Source organism: Macaca nemestrina, chromosome 9 (genome assembly GCF_043159975.1).
Source record: "Macaca nemestrina isolate mMacNem1 chromosome 9, mMacNem.hap1, whole genome shotgun sequence".
NCBI classification, from domain to species: domain Eukaryota; kingdom Metazoa; phylum Chordata; class Mammalia; order Primates; family Cercopithecidae; genus Macaca; species Macaca nemestrina.
Genome location: NC_092133.1, coordinates 83,947,017 through 83,969,846, shown reverse-complemented (window position 1 = coordinate 83,969,846; position 22,830 = coordinate 83,947,017). Strand labels below are relative to the sequence as shown.

Genomic DNA, 22,830 nt, shown 5'->3' with positions numbered 1-22,830 from the left:
AAGTAATGAAGAGAAAAATCTCTAATATCACTTTAATAGAGCACATTGATTCATAAATAGCCCATAAATTTTGTACTCAGCAAACCCATAAAATACACATGTATGATTCACATAATCAAATAGTAATGAAAGTTACAAAATGAAAAATGAAGCAGCTCTACCCCAAGTCCTTTCCCCAATATAACCATGAACAATCTTTTTTTTTATTATTATTATTATACTTTAAGTTCTAGGGTACATGTGCATAACGTGCAGGTTTGTTACATATGTATACTTGTGCCATGTTGGTGTGCTGCACCCATCAACTCATCAGCACCCATCAACTCGTCATTTACATCAAGTATAACTCCCAATGTAATCCCTCCCTCCTCCCCGCTCCCCATGATAGGCCCCGGTGTGTGATGTTCCCCTTCCTGAGTCCAAGTGATCTCATTGTTCAGTTCCCACCTATGAGTGAGAACATGCGGTGTTTGGTTTTCTGTTCTTGCGATAGTTTGCTGAGAATGATGGTTTCCAGCTGCATCCATGTCCCTACAAAGGACACAAACTCATCCTTTTTGATGGCTGCATAGTATTCCATGGTGTATATGTGCCACATTTTCTTAATCCAGTCTGTCACTGATGGACATTTGGGTTGATTCCAAGTCTTTGCTATTGTGAATAGTGCTGCAATAAACATACGTGTGCATGTGTCTTTATAGCAGCATGATTTATATCCTTTGGGTATATACCCAGTAATGGGATGGCTGGGTCATGTGGTACTTCTAGTTCTAGATCCTTGAGGAATCGCCATACTGTTTTCCATAATGGTTGAACTAGTTTACAATCCCACCAACAGTGTAAAAGTGTTCCTATTTCTCCACATCCTCTCCAGCACCTGTTGTTTCCTGACTTTTTAATGATTGCCATTCTAACTGGTGTGAGATGGTATCTCATTGTGGTTTTGATGTGCATTTCTCTGATGGCCAGTGATGATGAGCATTTTTTCATGTGTCTGTTGGCTGTATGAATGTCTTCTTTTGAGAAATGTCTGTTCATATCCTTTGCCCACTTTTTGATGGGGTTGTTTGTTTTTTTCTTGTAAATTTGTTTGAGTTCTTTGTAGGTTCTGGATATTAGCCCTTTGTCAGATGAGTAGATTGCAAAAATTTTCTCCCATTCTGTAGGTTGCCTGTTCACTCTGATGGTAGTTTCTTTTGCTGTACAACAATCTTAAATCTAATGCTGCTGTCTAAAACTGACTAGTTATCCAAATGAATCAGTATTTTCCCTTTTCCCAGAAATTAATACAGATTCAAGTGTTCACTATCAAGTTGGAATTGTTAATATGTGAAATACTACTGATAAAGACAGGAAAGGCTTTATTAAGGACAAGACAACAAACCAGGAGAAGGAGCTGCTCAAGCAAGACCTTCCGATTATCTTTGCAAAAAGGCAACTATACCTGAAAGATTCTGCAGCCACACACATTTTGCCTTCACTGAGGTTAACTGCCTTCACCGAGGTCAAATATTAGCAAGGACTAACATTTATTCAGCTCTGTGTGTGCCAGGCATTTTATTAAGAACTTTTCATGCATCATCGCTTCTATGCCTCATAGCAACAATGCATGTAAGAACTTTTCATGCATCATTGCTTTTATGCCTCATGCAATACACTGTTGTCCCTGATTTCCAAATGTGGCTACTAAGGTTGAGGAGTGAAGTGTCCTTTGGCAGGGTGACACAGCTAGTACGTAGTGGACTTGGGGTTCAGATTCTGGGCATCTGATTCCAGCACCCACCTTAATCGTTGTCTGGGATTTATTCGTGCAAAAAGTTACGAATTGTATCTTAGGCTTTTCATCCTAAGCACTGATTGAGAACCACCTCATGCATTTGACACAATGCTTCCTAATACTTCAGATCATAGATACCTTTGAAATTTCTGTTAAAGGCTATTAGAAGATGGAAAATATCTATCTAGAAAATAATACATATCTTCCTAGAAAATAATATATATTCAAACAACTTTGCATATAAAACTCAGCATAGATGATATCTCTAGAGGTCCATTTATTCTAATTACTAAAGAAATGAAATAACCTTTTTCCCCTACACCCAACTCCAAAGACCTGAAATGACATTTTAAAGAGTTTTCCATCAAAAGACGTTTGAAGACTTTGGTGTTTTAAGAGATTAATGTGTTAGCCAGAACAACTCATTTCTCTACCAGTGTGTACTCCATTTATTTTTAAGTATTTTCTACTGAATAATTTTGAAATTACTTTCTTAGTTTTCTAAGAAAACTTAAAACTTTTAGCATTTTCTTAAAAACTAAGAAAATGCTTTGTTTATCATGAATTGCTATTTCTCTTGATTATTATTCTTGGAGAAAGTCTATCAGACATAATTCATCTGATTTGCTTCTAGGCTAGAGGAAAATGTGAAAGATGACAAATGAAAATTACAAAGGGTGTCAGTAGTATGGCTCCTTTTATCATTTGTCATTATCACAAATATATCAACACAGGACTTTTAAAAAATAGTTTGTACATATTGGGCCTCAGTAGGATTTTGCATGAATTTTTTTTTTCTTTTTTGCCAAGAGAGAAAGAGCGAAGAAATAACCAAAGGTGATGTACTCGTATTGGAGGTTTACCAAATAAGGACTGCTTTTATTATGAACTATAGTCAGTTTTTCTATTGTGTGTTTTTTGTTCCTGCAGGCAAGATCTCTGAACTTTATGCAGAGGGTTCTTTTAAAAAACCAAAGTTGAATTTTTTTATTTCTTGGAATATTTTTTTCATTTATTTCTCCCAAGTAGAGCAGACTCCAAACTCTCTTTTGTACTATGTCTTTTTTGTTTTGCCACTAGCTCAGTATTCTGTTTCTACATTTTCCTTTCCTAGAACCAGTCAATAAATGACCAAAAAAAAAAAAAAAAAAACCTAAATCATGTGTTATTGCACTAGGAGTTCAAGGATACCAAGGACAGTCTTGTTTGTTTATTTGTTTTTTTGTTTTTTGGTTTTTTTGAGACAGAGTTTCGCTCTTGTTGCCCAGGCTGGCGTACAGTGGCGCGATACTGGCTTACTACAACCTCTGCCTACCGGGTTCAAGCAATTTTCCTGCCTCAGCCTACCAAGTAGCTGGGATTACAGGCATGCACCACCTCGCCTGGCTAATTTTTATATATTTAGTAGAGACAGGGTTTTGCCATGTTGGTCAGGCTGGTCTCGAACTCCCGACCTCATGTGATCCACCCTCCTTGGCCTCCCAAAGTGCTGGGATTACAGGCGTGAGCCACCACGCCCGGCAGACAGACAGTCTTGATGTGGGAACAGAGAAGGCTGGATAGGAGTTGGATAAGGCGATTTCAGATAAAGAGGGGGTGACTTCACCCAAGGCAGGGAGTGGAACTGTGTGTAAGGGGATCAGGAGGACAAACTACATTTGTAAATAATGAGAAATAAGAACTTGTGACAGTAAATATATTTGGTCTCTTTGCCTGGTTCCCAACACAGAGCTCCTGAATCCCTTGCAAATTCCTGAGTGATAGGAGCATCTTTTGTTGTAACTAGGACACTCTTGATGGGCTTCTGGGTAGCTTCAAGGTGGGGGCTAGTCACCAAAAAGAACAAGTCATAATTAGAAATTTGGAACTTTCACCCCCACCCTCTGACCTCTGGAGATTGGAAAGGGACTGAAGATCGAGTTTAATCAGCAATCAGTAATGCCCTCATAGTGGAACCTCTATACAAACCCTAACTGATGGGTGGAGTGTGGGGAGAGTTCAGAGAGCTTCCAGGTTGGTGAATGCGTCCGTGTATGGGTAGGGTGGTACACTTCCAATTCCAGGGGGGACAGAAGCTGCCCTGGGGACATTCCAGACATGGCCCTGTGTACCTCTTCGTGTGGCTGTTGATTTGTATCCTTTACATAGGTAATGTTTCCCTGAGTCCTGTGAGCCTTTATAACAAATTATTGAACCTGAGGAGGGGGTCATGGGAACTCCCTGATTTGTAGCCAAGTTGGACAGAAGTGTGGGTGCCCTGGGCACCCAGGACTTAGAACTGGCATCTGAAGTAGGGAACAGTCTTGTGAGACTGAGCCCTTGAGCTGTGGGGTCTGTGCTAACCCCAGTAGTCAGTGTCAGAACTGAATTGCAGGACACCCAGGTTGTATCTGCAGAGAACTGGTGAACTGCTTAGTGTGGAAAACCCACACATTTGGTGTCAGAAGTGTGTGAGTAGAAATAGTTTTCCTTTTATGTCTGTTGGATGGATAATGATGAACCTAGCAGGGCACAGAAAGCTAGGCAACAGGGAAACTGAGAATGAAGTTGTAGCAGAGAATGAAAAAGAAAAGACAGATAAAACATTTTGAAGAAAGGACAGTAATGTATTCCCAACAGGTAGGATTTACTGGATGAAGGAGAGAAGAGGCAAAGATAACTACAAAATTTCTAGCCTGAGAGACTGGTAGAGAAAAATGGTAGTATCAGGGACAGACAGGGTTATTAAGAAAAAGGGTTGGATTTTTAAAATAAAGAAGATCTGGTGTAAAATTATCCTCAGGAAAATTGGAAATCCAGGCACGTACTTCTCTCCATCATGCCCTTGCATAGTGCAGTCCCTCTGCCTGTCCATGCCTTGCCTCCCCCTCCCTAGGATTCTTCTTCCTCTCTTAAGACCCATCTCAAATATCACCTAGACTTGTAAATAAGTTATATGAAACTGGATAGCTGAGGTTTCAAGCCTTTATCCCTTTGAACCTTTTTAATAACAAGTTACTTTTATCTTTTGCTAAATCCAACTTTATATTCACCATTTTAACTAGCATCATTTCCGATTCCAAGACCTGATTGGTGTGAAAGTGCAGCTAAGTTACTGTTAATCAAGATCAGAATAAGAGAATCTACGAAGAAAAATTAACAAAAATCCCCCTTTTAATGCATAATCTTCCATCCATCAGGCTGTAAGTTAAATACCTAACACAAAACAAAGCTGTATGTTTTATGGATATGTACGTATGTAATTGCAGGGAACATGATTTGGAAGGATATACACTTATATTGCTAAGAATAGTCACCCCTAAGGAGAAGACTGGGGTCACAAGTGGAAGTCAAGGGAGTCTTCAGCTTTCTTTTTGTATTTAAATTTTGATAGAAATATATACATATGTATTATAATTTTAAATTTTTAATGAAAAACAGTATTTTTCCTATTTTCTTTGATCTGTCAATAGGTTATATTTTTCCAGTATCAGCTAAACATTTGCTTCCCAGAAAGCTTAGTTACCTCTTCAAAATTTATTCAGGTTAAAGTAAAAGATTTAGATAGTGGATTAAAAATCTAAGATGGTATTTGCCTACTTTATATAGAACAGTATATTGATGCTGCTAAAGCAATTAAAGTATAATTTTTCTTTTTTCTTTTTTCTTTTTTTTTTTTGTTTTGTTTTGTTTTTTGGAGATGGAGTCTCACTCTCTGTCGCCCAGGCTGAAGTGCAGTGGCGCAATCTCCGCTCATTGCAACCTCCATCTCCCAGGTTTAAGCGATTCTCCTGCCTCAGCCTCCCCAGTAGCTGGGATTACCAGGTGCGCACCACCATGCCCAGCTAATTTTGTTGTATGTTTAGTAGAGACAGGGTTTCACCATGTTGGCCAGGCTGATCTTGAACTCCTGACCTCAAATGATCCACCCACTTCAGCCTCCCAAAGTGCTGGGATTATAGGCGTGAGCCACCATGCCCAGCCTACAGTGTATACTTTTTCTTCGCTCCTGCATGCAGTGCTCCTTCCAGTGCTGAATGTCTGAATTTTTATCTGAGACATAGTATTTCAGATGGTCATTACTTGCGGGTGGTCATTAATAGTTCCTCCCTGCTTCTAACCTTCCTCTCCTCATTTTAAATTAAGTTACGCTACATTATTGTGGGTTAGGAGGTACATTAATATTAAATGAAAAAATATAATCTGATGAGTGAGTGGCAAGACAGTTATCGTATGACTGTTGAGAGTTGTTCTGAGGCCTTTTTGTTTTTCTGAGGGTTCTGTGCTTCTGGTAGAACTCTTGGTTATTGAATAAATAGTTCCTGAAAAGTGAGAAAGTACAATTGGAAATTAGATTTCTGATGAATAAATCAAACCCTATTAAGAGAACTAGGTTCAAGTAATTTTAAAACCACTTGAATTTTCATAAATGTTTTGTTAATTATTGATTATAAAAAACAGTGACTCTAGCTGGAGGCTTTTGTGTGTTTGCTTTTGAGTCAGCTAGGAAAAGGAAGAAAAAGTCAAGCTTAGTCAATTGTGGTTTTCACTGAATCTTTTTTAAAGTAATGAGCTGGTTTGTTTTCTTCATCACTATAGCAACTTAAGCTAGTTTTTGCTTTTGATTTTTTATTTCCCCTAGAGAAACCTAGCATGCACTGCTCATTAGACTTGAGCATACTAAGGAATATCTGTGGTAATTAAGTTAAAAATCAGAGCGGTGTTTTGTGCCGTGTATAGTTGCAGATGTCTGCATTTCACTAATATTCTTTGGAAACATCTGGATACCAGTTAACATAAAATAACTGTTTAGTCGGTTTCTGTTCAGAATAGAAGGAATGATTTAAAAGTTCCCATTGTAGTATGTACGTCATTCTATCCCTAGCCCTTCCTCCAGCTTGACTGAGATTGATAAATAACAAACGTCATGGGTGGTGTGTCTTTAGTTTCCTCTGGTGAGCTCGCTGCACAGATTACTTTGTCAGCAGTGTGGCCTTGATTTTTAGGCTCTGTTTCTAATGAGATCAGTTCTGTGGCCAACACCTGTGTACCAAGCCCATTCACTGTCTAGCTTAGCCAGCCATGGACTCCTGCTCTTGGTTAGAAGTATTTGCCTTCATTTCTGCTAGCACAGTTCACCAAAAACCCAACTGATCTCAAACACTAGTAATTCATCAGTGGAGTCTAACAGAGTTTTAAGGTGTGTGTGTGTGTGGGTGTGGGTGGGTGTGGGTGTGGGTGTGTGTGTAGAGATGGGATCTCACTATGTTGTCCAGACTGGTCTTAAACACCTAAGCTCAAGTTCTCCTGTCTCAGCCTCCCAATGTGCTAGAACTACAGTCATGAGCCACCATGCCCAACCCTCTAAGACTTTGGGATACAAAAATGTAATTTATCTTTTCTCCATTTCTGGTATAAAACATCTCTTCCTTCCTCCTTCTAGTTTCTGTTCTGTGCTCCTGTTTGATCTGTGTTGGTCCTGTAAACCTTCAGCCTTCTGTTCTGAAGGAGGAAAGGCTTGGTTTTATAAAAAGTGACAATATTCAGACCACATAAGATCCTTCTTGCTTCATTTTGGCTTAAATACTTTAAGATTTTCTGATTTTCTTGTATGTATATGTATTTACCTATTATTTGACTTTATTGAACAACTTCAAATTGAGTATATTTGAACGAGAGTAGGCATTCAAAAGTGCTAGGCTTTCCCTGCCTTTCAGAACTTTGAGGTATATGTCACATCATTTTGTCCTTCACATTCTCCAGTTGTGCTAATTTTTCCGAATCCGTTGAGTCAAGTAGAGTACCTTCCTTTTTGCAGTCATATTCTTACTTTTTTTTTTTTTTTTTTTTTTTTTTTGAGACGGAGTCTCGCTCTGTCGCCCAGGCTGGAGTGCAGTGGCCAGATCTCAGCTCACTGCAAGCTCCGCCTCCCGGGTTCACGCCATTCTCCTGCCTCAGCCTCCCGAGTAGTTGGGACTACAGGCGCCCGCCACCGCGCCCGGCTAGTTTTCTGTATTTTTTAGTAGAGACGGGGTTTCACCGTGTTAGCCTGGATGGTCTCGATCTCCTGACCTCGTGATCCGCCCGTCTCGGCCTCCCAAAGTGCTGGGATTACAGGCTTGAGCCACCGCGCCCGGCTTTTTTTTTTTTTTTTGAGACAGTCTCAAACTGTTGCCCAGGCTGGAATGCAGTGGTTCAATCTCAGCTCACTGTAAGCCTTGTGAGTAGCTGAGACTACAGGAGCATGCCACCACGCCCAGCTAATTTTTGTATTTTTAGTAAAGATGGGGTTTCACCATGTTGGCCAAGCTGGTCTCAAACTCCTGACCTCAAGTGATCTGCCCAGCTCGGCCTCCCAAAGTGCTGGGATTATAGGAGTGAGCCACCACATCCGGCCTCTTACTTAAATCTCTTAGTGCCCCTTAGAATGTAGTTAAGAATTTTCAGGTGACAGTATATTTTTGATAGTTATCTTTGGTTTCCAAACCTAGAGAAGGAAGACTAACTGGCTTTCTCCGTGTGTGGGTACATCGTGTCTTATTGGAGATTGTTTTGTTTCAAGTATTGCTGCAGAGTATTTTATTAATGGTTACACTTTAAAATTTTTTGTTTTTCAGATTAACAATTTAGGTAACCCAGTACTTGATATTTGCCAATTACTAGAATTAAAAACATGTATGTATCACTGGTTAACTAGAAATTTAAAATGAGAATGTTTCTTCTTTAGCCCAGGCAGTATCACTTGGATTAATTTCTATCCCCTCCCTGTCCCTACTCTATCGGCTCCGTGGCTTCTTCCACTAAGCTGGTGCTTTCTTTATAGCTCCTCCTGTGCACTAAACCTTTATTGTTCACTAAACCTTTATTGGTTCATAGCCTACAGAAAATGCCTGTGGTGTGAGAGGTAATTTGTGAAACTGCCTCTCTTCCCTGTTTAGCAGTTGAGCTCTCTAAATGGGTGTAGCTGGGAAAGAAAATTTAATTTTACAAACAAGAATTCCTGGGTTCCATCCAGTGGAACATGTCTTTTGTTATACACACAGTTTCTGACTCATATCGTTCCATGACTTATAATAAAGTGGACATTTTGTTTACACTGTTGTATGGAAGGAGGGGTCTGGTTTCTAATTTTTAATAGCATCTATTTCTAGAATATAGGCTTGCCATTTGAATGCTTCTGTTTTTTTAGTTTCTAAGTTAAAAGAAAGTAACTTTTCCTCCACTTCAGAAAGCAAGGAAAATTAAAAATAATGTGATGACTTCCATAGGCTCTAAAAGAGCAATGAAAAAAGTGATTTATGTGTGGGAGAAGAAATACTAGTTCTTAATTAATACATTGTTTTACCACTTCCTGTGAATTTATGTAGAAGTAATAAACTTATTAAGTCATTTATTCAAACTCTTGTCAGTTTAGACTTTTTAATTGCTTTATTACCTGCCATTACTTTGTAATACTTGTTATAGCAGTGGTAATAGTTGAGATTTGCATATTGACCACTTGCAGGGCACTGTGCCAGATTCCCCACATGTGATATTCCTCCCAGTCGTGACACCCATCCCAGGAGAGCAGCGTTAACGCCCCCCATGCAAGCACATGGTGCAGGCTGGGTGACCTGGGCACAGTGCCTGACCGTTTCCCTGGCTTACTGTAGTTATCATTAAATCATATGTGGTATTACTTAGAAGCATTTTGAATAATTTGAAAAGCATGTTTTAGTGTTTAAACAATTTTTTTTTTTTCTTTGAGAAAAGGTCTGGCTTTGTTGCTGGGGTGGAGTGCAGTGACCTGAGCATAGCTCACTGCAGCCTGCAACTCCTGGGCTCAAGCGATTCTCCTGCCTCAGCCTCCTGAGCATCTGGGACTACAGGCACATGCCCCCACACCCAACTCAATTTTTTTTTAAGATACGAAGGATCAATCTTAATATTATTTACAATTTTTTTTTCCTTTTCTGTGGGCCTTATCTGACTGGAACTTCTTTTTAAATTATAAATTGATAAATTATAGATATATATTTATGAGCTACAAAGTAATTTTATGATTTATGAATACAACATTGCATAATTAAGTCAAGCTGACTAACCTGTTCACCACTGGAAACAATTGCAAATCATTATCATTTTTTCTGGTGAGAACATCTGAAATTTACTCAGTGCTTTTGAAATGTGCAGTACTTTTTGTTGTTGTAGAAATGTGGTCTCACTCTGTTGGCCAGGCTGGTTTCAAACTCTGAGCTCAAGTGATCCTCCCACCTCAGCCTTCTGGTGTTGGGATTACAAGCGTGAACTACCACGTTGGGCCAAATGTATAATCTATTATTATTTACTGTATTCACCATGCTGTGCAATCTATCTCAAAAAAACTTACCCCTCCTGCCTAATTGAGGCTTTGTACCCTTTGACCATCATCTACCCATCACCCCCATCCCCAATTTTGTATACTTGGAGTCCTTTCATGATATATGTGGAGGCTTATGGTAAGTTATTTAAAACTTACATGTATGTCAAAATTTTTTGTGGCCGTAGCTTTTCTTTTTTAAATTTTAAGAGCCAGAATATTTGTATATTTATTCAGCATGTATTTGAGTGCCTAATATATGCCATTTTCTGTGTTAGGAACCAGAAATTAAAGCAGCAAACAAAACACAGTCTGCCCTCATGGTGCTAATTCGCCAGGTAGGGAAGCCAGATAATAAACACATGTATAATGCGAAGTCAGTAATAATAAACGATATGAAGAAACAAGTAAGGTAGGAGAGGCAGGAAAGGGGGAGTGAGAAAGAGGTGCTCTTTTAAATACAGTGGTCAGGGAGAGCCTCTCAGAATGAAGTTTTTAACAGACCTGAATGAAATGGGGGAGTGAGCTATACAGATATCTGCTGTGTGCTAGAAAAATTACCTGTAATTTTGCATTCTAAAAGTTTAATAATGAGTACATTTATCTCACAATTTGAGAATCAATTATATACAAGATACAGTTCTAAGCACATACTCCTAAGTATAATTTGTTGTTTTTACAGTAGACCAAATAATTATGCTCAGCTTCAGAATATGCTCTTTATGATCAAGTGTACAATAGATAAATTCTCTTATAACATTATCAGTATTAAGGTTCATGTTTTCAGAAACATATAAAAAAACTAGCTTTTAAAATTGACTAGGGAAGTTCTCTCAAACTGCCAGTCCATGAGATACTGTATATTTTCTATCTGAAAAACTTTTATTCTCAGAATTCTTTAAAAGAGATGTCGCTGGGGCTCCCATTACTTACCTGTGACTCCCAGTGGAAATCATACCCAGCCCTTCAAGAGGGGCTGAATCCGTTGGGAGTCGGGGGGTAGAAAAAAATGCTGCAGCTGCTTGTGGGTATCCTTCACACACAAACACACAGTGCCCCAAGCACTGTGCAGTCAAATGTCGACCCCGCTCAGACTTTCCTCCTTGGGGTTGAGAAGCAATGGACTATAGAGAAAGAAAGGTGGCTTAGCACTCCAAAACTTGGAAGGGTAATTGACCAAGACCCCTAAAGCCAAAGCAGTGGGCAGCCCCACTTCCTGTATCCCCTACACCAACACCTAATGGCTACAAGATACAGGGGCACTAGCACCTGTCTGCTTGGCTGCCTCCCCTTCTTACAGTAGTGGTGAAGGGAATCACTCAGCCTCAGGAAGGGAAAATGGCTTTCTCATCTTCAAATTGAAAGAGGTTGGCCGTGGGTGAGGAGAATAACAGGTAAGGATCTCTTTCAGTATACCCATTTGAAGCCAGAACCTCTGTTTAGACATACAGTATTTTGAACCTGGTGACTATTCATTGCCAGTGTTTCTGAATTACCAGAAAGCAGAATTCTTGCCAGGCACAATGGCTCATACCTGTAATCCCAGCACTTTGGGATGCCAAGGTGGGAGGATCACTTGAGCCCAGGAGTTTGAGACCAACCTGGGCAACATGATGAGATCCTGTCTCTACAAAAAATTCAAAAATTAGCTGGGCATGGTGGCATGCACTTGTGGTCCCAGCTACTCAGGAGGCCAAGGTGGGAGGATTACCTGAGCCCAGGAGGTTGAGGCTACAGTAAGCCATGTCTGTGCCACTACACTCAGCCTGAGCAACACAGCAAGACCCTGTTTCCCACCCCAACCACCCCTACCCCGCCCCCGCCAGAAAAAGCAAGCTGAATTCTTGAATTCCCTGCAACCAGGTCACCCAAATCAAAGGTAAAAGGAACATAAAAAAGCCTTCTGGAAAGTGTAAAAAAATTCATTGCAGAGTGATGTTTGTCTTGTGAAGTCATAGTTAAGTTTGTTCTAAATATATCCCCTTCTTTCTCACCCACCCCAACACATTTTTTTTTTAAAACCACCAGGTATCCGTTACAGCACTGACGTGAGTGTAGATGAAGTAAAAGCTTTGGCTTCTCTGATGACATACAAGTGTGCGGTGGTTGGTAAGTGATCGCCTTTCTTGCTGCCTAATGACAACTCTGGGGAAATAAACATAACACATGGTTACTGTTAAGATGCTATAGAAATATACCTTATCAGAACTGATTTTTTTTTAAGTTGTACTAAGACCTGCATCATTTTTCAATTAGTCTAAATTAAGATATAGCCTCTTTTTAACATGGGGATTTTTTAAAATAGGAGCTAATTGGATTTTAAGTCTATATCTTTGTTTTCAATTCCTCAACACATTCTGTAAATAAGACCAAATTATAGTAGAAGGATAGTAAATAAGCTATTATCTTTTAGAAGTGGTAAAGAGCGCTCATTAAATATGTATTAGAACTTGGCTAGCCAATTTTATTGAACAATTTCTGTTCAATAAAATGTTGCTTGAAGTACAGTTTAGAAAATGATGGTAGGTTTATTTCTTGAATTTTCAGAAATTCAGGCTTAAAGCATCACATTTTTCTAATATTGTGTGGTGCTTTCTGTCATCTTACTTTTTTTAACGTTTATATGGAATAGCAACCATCAGCCTTCTCTTTCAGATGTGCCGTTTGGGGGTGCTAAAGCTGGTGTTAAGATCAATCCCAAGAGCTATACTGTAAGTATGAAAGTGATATTTGTTTTTTTGGGTTTTTTGTTTGTTGGTTTGTTTGTTTTCTTGGAGACAGAGTCTTGCTCTGTTGCCCAGGCTGGAGTACAATGGCACAATCTCGGCTCGCTGCAGCCTCCGCCTCCTGGATTCAAGCGATTCTCCTTGATCCATAACTAGGATTACAGGTGCATGCCACCATGCCCAACTAATTTTTGTATTTTTAGTAGAGAGGGGATTTCACCATGTTGGCCAGGCTGGTCTTGAACTCCTGACCTCAGGTGATCCGCCTGCCTCGGCCTCCCAGAGTGCTAGGATTGCAGGCGTGAGCCACCACACCCGGCCTCAAAGTGACATTTGTGCACACAGTGCATTTATGAAGGACTTGAAATTACTGGACTTCTCTGTATCCCCTATATCAGTGAGATCAGTAGTCCCCATTGCTTTTCAAATGAAATAGAAAAATGTAAAGAATTAACTCATTGAGTGTTTTGCCATATAAAGATCACCTACTTAATATCTATGTCCTTTATCATTTTCTGTTTTGTTTGATTTTGTTTTTATGAGTCTTTCGTTCTACTTTTTTGCTTTTTGTTTTATTATTTTCTTAATTAATTAATATCTTCATATTGTTAGACACTTATACCCATATTTAAGAATTACTGTGATCTGATTAGCCAGGCGTATTGGTGCATACCTGTAATCCCAGCTACTCTAAGGAGGCTCAGGCATGAGAATTGCTTGAACCCAGGAGGTGGAGATTGCAGTGAGCCAAGATTTCTCCGCTGCACTCTAGCCTGGGCAACAGAGCAAGACTCTGTCTCAAAAAGAAAAAAGTATTACTGTGATCTGAAGTTATTATGTCAGGATCTCATTCTAGTGACAAATATCTTAATTAAGACTACGAAAACCTTACTTTTTATCCAGTCAGTTCCAAGTTAATTCAAACTGGTTGTCCCCATGCTTTACATAATACTAAATTATATTCAGACATAAATGCATATGATTTTTATTCTCTTTAAAATTCACCATTTAAATGGATATAATTATATTTCAATTAATCTTAATTAAGATTTAATGTGGTTTTCAGTGGGGAATTAGTAGAATGGGAATTTGAGCCCTAGTTCTACTATCTTGTTTTTATAACCTACTTTTTTGATCCCTTGTTTTCTCACCTTTAAAATGGCAATGCCTACTTTATGAGTTGTTCTAAGGATTACATGAGAAGACATATGAAAATGTACTATAAATAGAAAGTGAGATGCTAGCTATAATCTCAAGTGATCTTTATATCAATTTTTTCTTTCATTTTCGTTGTTTTCTTATTTTACAGGATAATGAATTGGAAAAGATCACAAGGAGGTTCACCATGGAGCTAGCAAAGAAGGGCTTTATTGGTATGTGTAGCCACATAGATTTTGGTATAAAGTGGGAACATCTAAAAATTTCTTTTTTTTTTTTTTTTTTTTTGTGAGACAGTCTCACTCTATTGCCCAGACTGGAGTACAGTGGTATGATTTCATCTGCCTCCTGGGTTCAAGCAGTTCTTTTGTCTCAGCCTCCCAAGTAGCTGAGATTACAGGTGTGTGCCACCACACCCAGCTGATTTTTGTATTTTTACTAGAGATGGGGTTTTGCCATGTTGGTCAGGCTGGTCTTGAACTCCTGACCTCAGGTAATCCACCCATATTGGACTCCAAAGTGCTGGTATTACAGACATGAGCCACTGTGCCCGGCCTCCTACTATTTGTTATAGGAGCTTTTGCCAAACATACAACGTTTCTGAAGATACTAATCTTCGTTTGCTTAATGTTTTTGTATCTTACTATTATCTGTGTTTATAAGTTCTTTGTGCGCAATCTGAATATTCTTTTCTATGATATGTAAATATTTATCATGTACCCTTTATTTTTCAAGCAGTTTAAACCTTTCTATTTTTTTTTATCTAAAAGGCCTCTAATTTGTTTGAATAGAATATACATAGTTACCTAATAGAATGCTTGCTCTATCAGTATAGTTAATAGAATGTGAATAGTTACTTAATAATAGAATACTTGCCCTATCAGTATCAGTATAGTTAAACAAAATAAGGTCTACTTAAATAGGAAATAAAGTGTATTTTTCTCTACTTTCTTTTCTCAGCATTTCCCCCACCATGGACAAGTTCCTATGAAATTAAACTATAAAGACTGGGCATGGTGGCTCGTGCTTGTAATCCCAGCATTTTTGGAGGCTGAGGCCTGGAAGTTCGAGATCACCCTGGGCAATATAGCAAGCCCCATCTCTACAAAAAATGAAAACATTATCCAAGCGTGATGTTGCATGTCTGTGGTCCCAACTACTAAGATGGGAGGATCACTTAAGCCTGGGAGGTCGAGGCTGTAGTGAGCTGTGATCGTGCCACTGCACTCTGGCCTGAGCGACAAAATGAGACCACATCTCAAGAAGAAAGAGAAAAGAAATAAAGCTATTCAGATTCATTTTTAGGAAAAAAAAGTCATGAAATAAGTGTCATGAAATAACGTAATATAGAAATACAGTAAGTATAGGTAACTCTAAAACTTAATTAGATTTGGCCTATCTTTCATAATAAAAGGCATTTGGGCCTTTGACATGCCGCATCCCCAGCACTGCTGTGAACTTGTGCATCATTGCACGGAGCCTGTTAACATAAGTTAACATGAGTTAACTACCTCCCTCACACTTTTACAGGAGTACCTACTGATTCTGAGATGTGGCAAATCGAAGTTATGTTCATCCTGTTAATAGCCTTCATAATTTTTATAAGGTCTTTCCTCTTCACCTAAATCTCAAACACATTTAGTAGTCTTGAATGGTTTCAGACTTTATTCAGTCATATTTATCACCCATATCTGTAATATCTCCAGCTTAATTGTATCAGTCTTGACAAGTACCTAATAATTCCAAAGGTCAAAAAGTGATTCCTTGGAATACTGAAAGAAAACACAGCTTAAACCCTAGTAACTTGATTTATTTGCATAATTCGCAAAAACCTTATTGACCCAGGATGCAGCTAAACTGACATCTGGGCCCAGACAGCATTGAAGCTTAGGAGGTAGGCAAAGGGAGTTTTTTCTCTCACTCTAGGCAAACCTTCAAGTTTGATGTTATTTATCTGTTATTTCCTGACTGCCCTTTCCACAGAGAGTGTCAGACTGAGGCTCAGACCTGAGCCTGAACCCTGATCCTGTCACATGTGTGTTTAACCTCAGCTTGTAAATTTCTGCAAAACAAAACAAAAAAGAAGAGGCTGGGATTTTGATTGAATCTGTACACCGATTTGTGGAGTATTGCCATCTTCCCCACCCTCCCCAAAAGGGTTTTGCCCTTTCACCCAGGCTGGAGTACCAGGCAGCAGTCACTGCAACCTTGACCTCCTGGGGTCAAGCAGTCCTCTCACCTCACCCTCCCAAGTAGCTAGAACCACAGGCATGCGCAACTGCGCCTGGCTAATTTTTTAATTTTTTGTAGAGACAAGGTCTCATCACGTATCTCAGACTGGTCTCAAACTCCTGAGCTCAAGCAGTCTTCCCACCTCAGCTTCCCAAAATACTGGGATTATAGGCATGAGCCACTGCACTCGACCAGTATTGCCGTCTTAACCATATTAAGCCTTCCAATGCTGAATATGATATATCTTTCCATTTATTTAAGACTCTTGATTTATTTCAATGATATTTTATAGTTCTCATTGTAGAAGTCTGACAACTAAATATTTTATTCCTTTTAATGCTATTGTAAGTGACATTGGTCTATAGTTTTCTTATGATGTCTTTGTCTATCAGGACAATTCTAGCCTCATGGAATGAGTTGAGGAGTGTTCCTTCCTCTTCTGCTTTTGGAAAAGCTTTTGAAAGGTCCATGTTCATTCTCTTGTGTGAGTGTAAATATCACCTATGTAAAGTTCTGCAGGATCCTGATATCTCCAGCCTTCTCATCCCCTTATATCTCTGTGCACCAAAATTACCCTTTCATCTCCAACTCTAGTCACATGCTGTTAGAAAAGTTGTTTTTTAAAAAAAAAGATTAACTTCCGCCTCATACTTTTTCTCTATATAAGAATTTATCTGTTAGGCCGGGCATGGTGGCTCATGCCTGTAATCCCAGCACTTTGGGAGGCTGAGGCAGGTGGATCACCTGAGGTCAGGAGTTTGAGACCAGCCTGGCAAACATAGTAAAACGCCATCTCTACTAAAAATAAAAAAAAATTAGCCAGGCATGGTGGCGGGTACCTGTAATCCCAGCTACTCAGGAGGCTGAGGCAGGAAAATTGCTTGAACCTGGAAGGCGGAGGTTGCAGTGAGCCGAGATCATGCCACTGTACTCCAGCGTGGGCAACAAGAGTGTAACTCTGTCTCAAAAAATAAAAATTTAAAAAAAAAAAAAAGAATGTATCTGTTTTTCAGCAACTACTTGGTTTTTTTAAGACGGAGTCTTGCTCTGTCACCAGACTGGAGCTCACTGCAACATCTGCCTCCCCGGTTCAAGCAATTCTCCTGCCTCAGCCTCCCGAGTAGCTGGGAGTATGGGCACACTCCTCCACACCCAGCTAATTTTTGTATTTTTAGGAGAGACAGGGTTCAACATGTTGGTCAGGCTGGGCTCGAGCTCCTGACCTTGTGATCCGTCCTCCTCAGCCTCCCAAGGTGCTGGGATTACAGCCGTGAGCCACTGTGCCCAGCCTAATAGTTTAACCATTTTTTAAGTTGTGTTTTTCATTTTGTAAAAATGAGTTTGTATTTTACATTTGAAATAATATAGAAAGTTATAAACAATATCTATATGGGGAGGAAGAGAGAAAGGGCAAGAGAAAGAAAATTGTAAGTGGGAACATGTTATACATGCTGTATGTTATACATGCCTTTTTCCATATGTATGTTTGTGATAATTCCAAGTAATTTACATGGATATAAGTTACCCTTTTTAATGGCTATTTAGTACTTTGTATAGGTATACCATAGTTCATTTAATTGATGTACAAGATAATTAGGTTGTTTTTATTTTTACTATGTTTGAGAGGAGTATTTCTGCACCTTTACAGATTTGAGTGAGCATCACTTAACATGTTTTTATCAGAAATCTTACTGTAGCCGTCAGTAGGAGTGCAGTCAGTGATTCCTGTTATTGCCTGTAAGCTAATTTGTTAGCCTAAAACTTTAATTTGCTATGATCTGGGGAACTGAAAGCTAAGGCCTAAAATTTTATGTGCTGAGTGTCGAATAATAGGTCAAAGCCACGTTCTTCCACAAGTAAAATAATATGGGGCTTAACACAATTGCTTTAGCAATGTGACTCCCCTTTTTCTCTACTTGGTAAGGAGGGCTTATACCCCCACTAAGCAGCATGTTACTGTGCTGTCTCATACAGGTCAACTCCCTAACCATAATAATCCTGCTTATATAGAACACAACGGTACTGTTATCTCTAATTGCATGTTAGTGAAATGAGGTCAAGAGTGGCTAAATTGATTATCCTCTGGTCACACTCAGAAATCCTATGGAGTAGCTTATATCTGTTGTACATAGCGAACTTCTAGACATATAGCAAGTAAATGCCAGTGGGAGAAATTATTAGGTAATGTTGTATGTGTCTAAATTTTATAGTGAAACATTTAATGAATATTTCTATGACTTTGATTAGTTACCTAAATGAGATCTAAAGTTTTCTAGCCATGGTAACTTGGTTATTACAGAGACTTGCAAGGATCTTTGTGTTCGAGAAGAATTTTTCTTAAAAACTGGTGCACTGCTCTTTCCCTGTGTCCCCAGGTCCTGGCATTGATGTGCCTGCCCCAGACATGAGCACAGGTGAGCGGGAGATGTCCTGGATCGCTGATACCTATGCCAGCACCATAGGGCACTATGTGAGTACCCACTGGCAGCCCCGAGGCTTCTGCATTTGCTGTCTACAAGAATTAACAGTTTGACTGATTATATCAGAATCCCTGGGCTTTTCTCTCATTCGATCATAATCTTGATGTGCATATTATTGTATGTCTACTTGTCTGTTCTTAAATCGTAACAAACACAAATGGTGCTTTACTTATATGCTGCCCTATACTTGTCACTGGGAAAGGACACTTACTGACCAGGGCAGCCCACTCTGTATGCTAAGACACTAGAACATACATCAAGAAGCATCCAATTCTGATTTTTCCCTCAGAGGGCTTCCATTTAAAGAGGGACTAAGGCGCATAAGCAGATAAGATATGGAAATAATGTAATACAACAGTAGAGATTATGAATTCTGAAATAAGACTTTCTAGAGCAGATATTTGGGCTAGACCTTGAAAATGGGTAAAATATGAACATCTAGAGATTTGGAGGATAAGAGGAAGAGAAACAATAGAGTTCAGATTGTCTGAAGGTAAGGCCTATTTATAAAGGTAATAGAAAGTAAGAATGAAGGCTGGATGCAGTGGCTCGTTCTCGTAATCCCAGCACTTTGGGAGGCGAAGGCAGGTGGATCACTTGAGCCCAGGAGTTGGAGAGCAGCCTGGACAACATGGGGAAACCCTGTCTTTCCAAAAAATACAAAAATTAGCCAAGCGTGGTGGTATACACCTATAATCCCAGCTACCTGGGAGGCACGCTTGAGCCTGGGAGGTTGAGGCTTCTGTGAGCCGTGGTTGCGCCACTGCACTCCAGCCTGGGCAATAGAGAGAGACCCTTTCTCAAAAAAATAAGGAAAGTAAGAATGAAGAGGTAAATGAACCAGGATGAAAACACCAAGCACCAGTGTTTGTGTTTTACGTGTAGTCAGTGGAGAAACTTTGCTGATCCTTCCTGGGGAAGAGTAGGCTGGCAGCAGTGTCCAGCTGTGCTGGCGCCAGGAGAGAACCTCCTGTGGTGTCAGCGCCTTTCCACCGAGCCCAGGAGCCAGAGGACCAGGAGAGGAGCATTGGCACATGTGAGGCGCGTGACAGAGAGACTCAGCAAAACTGGATTGGATATATGTGGAATTAAGGAAAGGGACCAGGTTGAGTCACAGAGAACCAGGAGAACCTGAGTCTGGGGACTGAGCAGAGGTAGTACCACAGAACTGAACATGAGAGGAAACATAACTCCTGTCCCTGAAAGGGGTGTAACCTTAAACGATGAAACATTTGAGGACTAGGAAGAGAAATGGAGTCAAAAAATACATTTATGCCTACTACATGCAGGGCCACGGGTAAGCAGGTATTCACTACAATTGGGATAAATTGCTGCAAGTTGTTTTGAAGCTATGAAAAAGAATAACAGGCCCATCCAGTCCTTTCAGTCCTTTCAAGGTAAGGTCAGAAAAGGCCTCCTAGGAGATACAGCCTTCTGGTCTGCACTCAGACGGGTGTGTGGGCATGGACTAGGGAAGAGGTAGTGGCAAGTGTTTGGAACAGAAGGAAGTACCTGAGGGAAGGTTCTGAAGTTCAGAAGCTGGGTGAACTTGGGAGGCTAAGGACTGACTTTTGTGGCCAAAGTTGAGAAACAAAGGTGGGGTAAAAAAGGCCAGTAGAAACAAGGGTCAGGCCAGGTTACTGCTTGGTAGGTGACTGTCAGAACTTTGGTCTTTGTCCTGAAAATACAGGGAAACCAGCAAAGAGCTGGTTTCAAGCAGGTGTGACTCAGCTAAGTGTGCATTTGAAGACTTGAGGGCAGGAGACTACTACAGGGGCCCAGATTGCAAGGGAATATGAAGAGGGAAGCAGGGCATGAAGTATAGCCTCCAACTAAGAAAAATGGCACTGGAGAGAAGCAGAAAGAAGACAGCTTGAAAAGTGGCCGTTGCCCAAAGAAGAAGGTTTTTGTTGTCTTTTGGCATGTGTACTGGCTGTGAGCCACAGATTCACTGGTGCAAGAGAGAGACAATGCTGCAGAGATGCAGGGTGGTACAGGCAGTGAAGTCCCCCAGGGGAATAAAAGCCTGGGGAATTCTTTTCATAGTGAAAAGACGGGCCTTGGAGAAGAGGAAGAATGTGGAAATGGGGACATTTCCTGAGGTGATGTCATGCTGTGGCTGGGAACATGGGCAGACCACCTGAAGTCCAACCCTGGCACCTTCACCCATCAGTTCTGTGACCTGGAAGTCTCTGTGCCTCCATTTCCTCCTATGCAAAATGACAGTAATAGTGGTACCTACTTTGTGAGACTCATATAAGGATTAGATGAATAATAATCTAATGCACTTAGAACTGTACATAGCCCTTAGTAAGTACCAGAAAATAAATATCTATAGGTATTACATCAGGTAAGTTATACAACTCCCTGAAATAAAACAGGAACGATATAGACCCTTCAAGAAATTGTGGTTTCAACTGCCCCTCCCAAAAAGGCCAGTTTTCCACCTGTCACCTTTTTATGCTTCCTTCCCTTAGGCCTTGATTTTAGGTTTCTTATCACTTAAGGAAAACTGTTCACCAGTATAGTCCAAGGGGCAGTGCTTCAGAAGACTTTATCTTGCTGTTAGCACTGAGAATAAGCTACAAATAACATACCGCCAACTGGTTTGCACTATTCAATCTAGAGTCTTGCTTAAAAAGTACAAAAGAACAGCTGGGCGTGGTGGCTCACGCCTGTAATCCCAGCACTTTGGGAGGCGGAAGCAGGTGGATCACCTGAGGTCAGGAACTCATTTGACAATGAGATCTGGGTGTGGTCTCTTGAATTTTTTTTTTTTTTTTTTTGAAACGGAGTCTCACTCTGTTACCTGATCTCAGCTCACTGCAAACTCCCCCTCCCGGGTTCAAGCAATTCTCCTGCCTTAGCCTCCCAAGTAGCTGGGATTACAGGTGCCTGCCACCATGCCTGGCTAATTTTTTTTGTATTTTTAGTAGAGATGGTGTTTCATCATGTTGGCCAGGCTGGACTCAGGTGAAGCATGGCCCCTTGAACTACACTGATGAACAGTTTTCCTTCTTTCAGTGATAGGAAATCTAAAATCAAGGCCTACGGGAAGGACGCAGTTGTTTTTGTTATTCATTTCTAGATGTCAACTGAACGTGCCGCCGCCCTCTTTGTCGTAGCCCCACCTAGAAGTGCAGTGTTGGTGGGGGAATGTATTCTTCTCTGGGCTCTCAGGACCATTATGTATGCTGGGGAGCCTGGCAGTTGGCGCCAGGCCTGACCCCAGACAGTATTTCCTTCAGCTCCAGCATTTGCATTCTCACTGTTGAAAAGCATTTGGCACTCAGTTTCCATTTCTGTATTCATAAGTGTTAATTATTCACGAAAACAAACTGTGGGAAAACTAATTTTATAAATCACTTTACTAGATTGCATTTCCCTTCCTTTCTTTCATGCTTTTTGTTGGTAATTATACAAATAATATAATTCTAAGTTCTCTGTGTAAAAATATTTAAACAATGCAGATAAAGAATAGATCACTTTTTAATTCAGCCAGCTGGAACGTTAGGGAAATGCTGGGAGTTAGGGGTTTGGTGTGAAGCAAGGCATTTTATTTTGTTTACATGGAAAGTGAATTGCTTCAACAAGTTTATTATTTCATACTTTTGCCACTGACTTAAAAATTTTATATGGATTTTCATTTTATATTGATTGCCTGTATAAAATAAGACTGTCTCTAGTTTCTCCTGCGCTACCAGTGAGTTTACTCTACAGTGTTCTGGTGGCCATGTTTATAGTCTAACTGATGCCTTTGAAGGGAAGCCCTCCTGAGCCCTATTCTTCTTTTTTTTTCAATTACACGTGTTTTTGAACAAGAATATATGCACATCTTCAGTTGAAAGAGGAAGGAAAGATGGGTGGTGAAGACTGCTAACCCCATCTCCACTTTGCAGAGCTAACCACTGCTACCGAAGATACTCTGCTCACACAGAAGCACAGGACTCTCACCCACACACACCTTTTTAAAAATATTTCATTAAATACTTTCGTTAGTCTACTCTTAAAAGAACTTGAATATCTTGTTATATTAAGTATCAAATTATATTAAAAACTTCTTTTTAACAAGTGGCAGAATACAACATTGAGTCTTCCCATCCAAGAAAATTGTAAAGCTTCTTCCTGTTTTGTAAAATT

General features: G+C 40.0%; 1 protein-coding gene across 2 annotated transcripts in view; it reads left to right on the top strand.

Annotated features, from left to right (window-relative positions):
- Positions 1-22,830, top strand: part of LOC105486695 (glutamate dehydrogenase 1, mitochondrial) — a 38,047-nt gene that overhangs the window by 4,908 nt on the left and 10,309 nt on the right. For both annotated transcript variants that reach the window (XM_071069877.1, XM_011749722.2), the window contains exons 2-5: positions 12,123-12,203; positions 12,750-12,805; positions 14,130-14,193; positions 18,586-18,680. In XM_071069877.1, the coding sequence (XP_070925978.1) occupies positions 12,123-12,203; positions 12,750-12,805; positions 14,130-14,193; positions 18,586-18,680 (296 nt within the window). The remainder of the gene's footprint in view (positions 1-12,122; positions 12,204-12,749; positions 12,806-14,129; positions 14,194-18,585; positions 18,681-22,830) is intronic.